This window comes from Nicotiana attenuata, unplaced genomic scaffold (genome assembly GCF_001879085.1).
Source record: "Nicotiana attenuata strain UT unplaced genomic scaffold, NIATTr2, whole genome shotgun sequence".
NCBI classification, from domain to species: domain Eukaryota; kingdom Viridiplantae; phylum Streptophyta; class Magnoliopsida; order Solanales; family Solanaceae; genus Nicotiana; species Nicotiana attenuata.
The window spans coordinates 52,638-57,231 of record NW_017671929.1 but is presented as its reverse complement, the minus strand read 5'-3'; the positions used below and the strand labels follow the sequence as shown (position 1 = coordinate 57,231).

Below are 4,594 nucleotides of genomic sequence, written 5' to 3'. Positions count from 1 at the left end.
CCCCCCCCCTTCCTCCCGTTCTGCTGCTAACTCTGTGTGTGTGTGTGTGTGTGTGTGTGTGTGTGTGTGTTTGCTTGTGAGATGTTTCAGTTTTGTTTGTTCTCTGCATCTGGAAATGATTTTTCAAGTTCCTTAATTTTGGTAAAGATATCTCATCTTTTATTTTCTTAGAAGTTCTCTTGTTAATAATTTCAATTAGATAAGGACTTGGTGGTGTTTGGAGGAGGACATGCTGCTACAATAGCAGTTCGTGCTGCAAAGAAGGGCTTGGTGAAGCCAACAGCGATTGCTGCTATTGCTCCCACCTGGGCTGGTCCACTTCCTATTGTTTTTGGAAGAGATTCCGGCATGGAAACGAGGTACGCATAGATCTTTCCTTCTGTTGCACTTTTCTTGACCTTTTTATTTAACTGAGAGCTCACAGCTTGCTAAATAATACCATTACAGGGCTAGGCCCAATATAGAGAACAAAAGGACTAAAAGATTCGGAAGTTTTAAGCAGACACTATTTCAGTTTTTGTAGGAGAAAAGCAAATGACATGAGTCTCCTGCATAGTAATCCATTGGATAACACAATCAGCACTCCACCTTTCAAAATATAAAATTTTCATCCGAAAAAACAACAACAATAGTAATCAAGATTTTTCACCAAATTTGCAGAAATGATATTACACTATTTCGTGATTGATATTTCATTCTCATTTTCTACAGATATGGCCTCCTTAGAGGGACATTAAGGGCCCCTGCTGTTGGTTGGATGATGTATAATGTACTTGTCAGCAATGAGAAATCAATACAATCACAATATAAGTCCCATGTTTATTCAGATCCCGAAAAGGTAACTCCAGATATCATCGAGAGCCGATACGCACTCACAAAGCGGCAAGGTGCTCGCTATGTGCCTGCTGCTTTCTTGACTGGTTTGCTTGACCCGGTAAAGTCCAGGGAGGAATTTGTCCAACTATTTGCTGAGTTGGAGGGTAGGATACCGGTTCTAGTTCTGGCAACAGCAGGATCTCCAAAGAGGTCAAAAGCAGAGATGGAAGCACTTAGGGAGGCCAAAGGGGTGAGCAAGTATATCGAAGTGCCAGGTGCTCTCCTTCCCCAGGAAGAGTATCCTGAAATAGTTGCAGAACAGCTTTACAGGTTTTTGCAAGAGAAGTTTGAGCTTTAGGCTTCAAAACTGTTATCAGCTCAAGTAGTCAAAGGTACAGAATTTTTCCATGGGCAACAGAGAGGTTAAGTGGTTAAATTTGGAAGTATGAGATGACAGTGGCAGTGGCTTTATACATGATAATTCTGCTGATTTGAAGAATATATGAATTTGTATCTATATTGATAGTTGTTTTCCTTCTCTTAAACAAGACCTAGAATCACAGAAAGTTGAGTGCTAAACCGATCTAAGACAAACGATGTTCTTATTCAATTTGCTGCTATAGCAGTTATAGGAGTAGTTTTTTTTTAAATTACAGATACATTGGTTATTTAGCTACTCTTTATGGCCTTCTATGAGGAACTAAATGTTACATTGATCTTTTGGTTCATCATACCATCGAGGTCAATTTTGATATTTAGCGGGTCAGTTTGACTTGAATTGAAAATGCTGAATGGATGTGATTAAGGTGGTTACTATATATACTTTTGCTGCTACATCTTTTCCAAAGGAGCACTTTTTTGGTCTTTTATAAATTTGTTTTGAGAAGATATGATAGCTCCTTAGATCATATTGGATTTGCTTAACGTGGAGAAATTCCAGCAATGCTTGTAGAACTGGGATTATAGTTCCTATATTTGAGGTTAAAGTCAGAAAGCAAACGAAATCCCACTTCAGGTTCTGTATGACTGTAATTTTGATTGGTAGGACTGTTATGACACTTAACCAAAGGATAATTGCATAAATATTTGCTGATAAGTGAGTGGCAGTGTACTTGGCCATACTTGTAGTTGTAATGAAGTGCTAATTAGTGCTAACATGAAAATTGACCAGAAAGGTGAAACCTTAGTTTTCATAACCTTTTGTCGCTCAGTTTGAGAGTGTCTCATCTAAAGAGTTGATTGTATTCCTAAAATTCGGTTCACGGCTTATATATCATATCAACCATGATTTCCTCATTTTGAGAGCAATAGAGATACAAAAATTATGAAGTTATACAGTTCATATTGACATTTGGATCATATAGATTGTTAATTTACTCTAGTCAGATACATTATTTCTCGTCGTTTAATCATAAAATAAGATAGTTTTATCCATGAAGCCCCATAAGCCATGTTAAAAATTATTAATACAACCTTCTCATTCTGCTATTACAGGATAAACTGATCTTGCTTTTCGGAATTTTTATCCTACTTGGCCTGCATCTTTTTGTCTCTAATACGGTAGGAGTAGATATGTTTCTCTATGCCATAAATGGAGAGCAGAAAATATTGGAATAGCTGCCCTCTCTGAGTTGCAATAATAATGGTACAACCTTAATTTAATTGGAGGCTGATAAGGTGCATCGCGTCCTTGATATATTTAAAGCTCTAAAGAGACTTGATGAAATGAATAAAATGTCTCGTTTAATTACACTATTATTAAGTATTACTTACTATCTTTTCTGGAATAGATAATGAATCAATCATTAAGCGTGATGCAATAAATTTTTTCTTTTCCAATTTTTTTTTTTTTTTTGACAGGTGTTCATTCGTAGATTCTAGTAGTTGTTTGTATGGGATTCTTTCTACATCTTCAAGATCAACACGTCAATATGGCACTACTTTTTCTGAACAATACACTTTTTAAATGTCTTTCTCTCTTTTGATGAATGTAAAGGTAGATGGGTGACTCCTGTTTACGGCAGTAATATAATACTCGAGAACAATAATTATAATAATAAACTCATTATAATTCCACGAAGTGAAGAAGTAGTAATACTCGAACTTGCATTCCTTTTTGTTTTCGAGGACACAAGGAAAATCATAGCTTGCAATTTACCTTTCTTAAACCGGAGCTCATCTTGACTGGATCCAATATGATTCATGCGATAAGTTCATACAAAAATCATTCCCTCAGAGCGCAGCCCTGTTGCCTATTCTTAAGAAATTTCGCATGCCCGATATATCCAAGTATAACGAAACAATCGACCCCAACGAGCATATTACTTCGTACACTTGCGGGATCAAAGAAAATGACTAGAATGATGATGAAATCGAATCAGTGTTGTTGAAAAAGTTTGGAGAAACACTCTCAAAGGGAGCTATGATTTGGTATCACAACTTGGCTCCTAACTCTATTGATTCATTTGCCATATTAGCAGACGCATTCGTTAAAGCCCATGTCGGGGCCATAAAGGTGGCCACAAGAAAATCGGACGTCTTCAAAATAAAGCAAAGGAACGATGAGATGCTAAGGGAGTTCGTGTCCAGGTTTCAGATGGAAAGGATGGAATTGCCGCCGGTCTTCGATGACTGGGCGGTGCAGGCCTTTATGCAGGGTTTGAATGAAAGTAGCTCGATTGCATCTCGACAGTTAAAGCAGAACTTGATCGAATATCTGTTGATACCCAATTTTTTCTTGTATTTTTTTTAGAATATGCAAAAAAATACCTTCAAAATAGCCTTTATATGCATACAGAAGTATATCCCAAGGTTACATTATTATTTTTTTTTCTTTAATTTTTCAAAGATTTGTAAGTCAAGTTACTACCCTATTTTATCAGGAAAAAACCCAATAATTGTCACCAAAATTATCATTTTGGTGATTCATTTATTGGATTCTCATATTTTATACTAAAATATAGCTAAGATATTTTTTACATATTTTTACAAATTTATTGCGCAATTTTAAGGATAAAATTGCATAATTGCAATATTAGCCATTTTTAGGTTTAAACTCGTCTTGTGGTTATAAAATGAGATTTTATACTTTTAAATCAATAATTATATGTTATAAATTATTTCAGTGCCTTCAATTTATTTTTAGAAATTTGTTTATTATTTTCTATAAATTAAATGGGAAAAAGGGCTATTTAACTTATAGCCAGATTTGTCTTTTTAATTTAGCCTAATTAAACCAAACCCCAACCCAAATTAAACCAGCCCAAAGACCCAAGCCCAAATCCTGAATCTACCCGACCCAACCCGGATTAAATCCTGGACGTTGATCAATTTTGATCAACGGTCCAGATTCATTCTTACCAAATTAAACCAAACGACCCCCCAAACCCCTCTCATTCCTCACTCATCTCTATCTCTCTATCTCTAGTTCTCTCTAGAACCTTCCCCCTTCCCCTCCGTTCCGATGAGTCTCACTCTCCTTCTCCGGCCACCTCCTGGCCTGAATCTATGGTGGTCTCACCACCTACCAGCCTTCCATGGTGCATACACGCTTGTTTGCTGAAGTTTCATGGTCTGACCATGAAGAAGCTTCATCCAAACCTTGTTGATTCAAGTTTATGGACATCTCCGCCCTTGCTCCGGCAAGCAATGTCTATTTCAAGCTTGACCTCGACTCCTCCTGCTTAAATCTATCCAAGCCTTTCTCGCCGTTTGGGTTCCTCTGAAACCCAAGCTTTTGAGGTTCTTCTATTTTTTTTAGATCTGTTCTAGATCCGTA

General features: G+C 36.9%; 1 protein-coding gene across 1 annotated transcript in view; it reads left to right on the top strand.

The window, feature by feature from the left end:
- Positions 1 to 1,634, top strand: part of LOC109210918 — a 7,757-nt gene extending 6,123 nt beyond the window's left edge. Inside the window, exons 3-4 of the mRNA XM_019374401.1 lie at positions 200 to 359; positions 712 to 1,634. Coding sequence (XP_019229946.1) covers positions 200 to 359; positions 712 to 1,174 — 623 coding nt within the window. The 3' untranslated portion in view covers positions 1,175 to 1,634. The remainder of the gene's footprint in view (positions 1 to 199; positions 360 to 711) is intronic.
- The last annotated feature ends 2,960 nt before the right edge of the window (positions 1,635 to 4,594 follow it).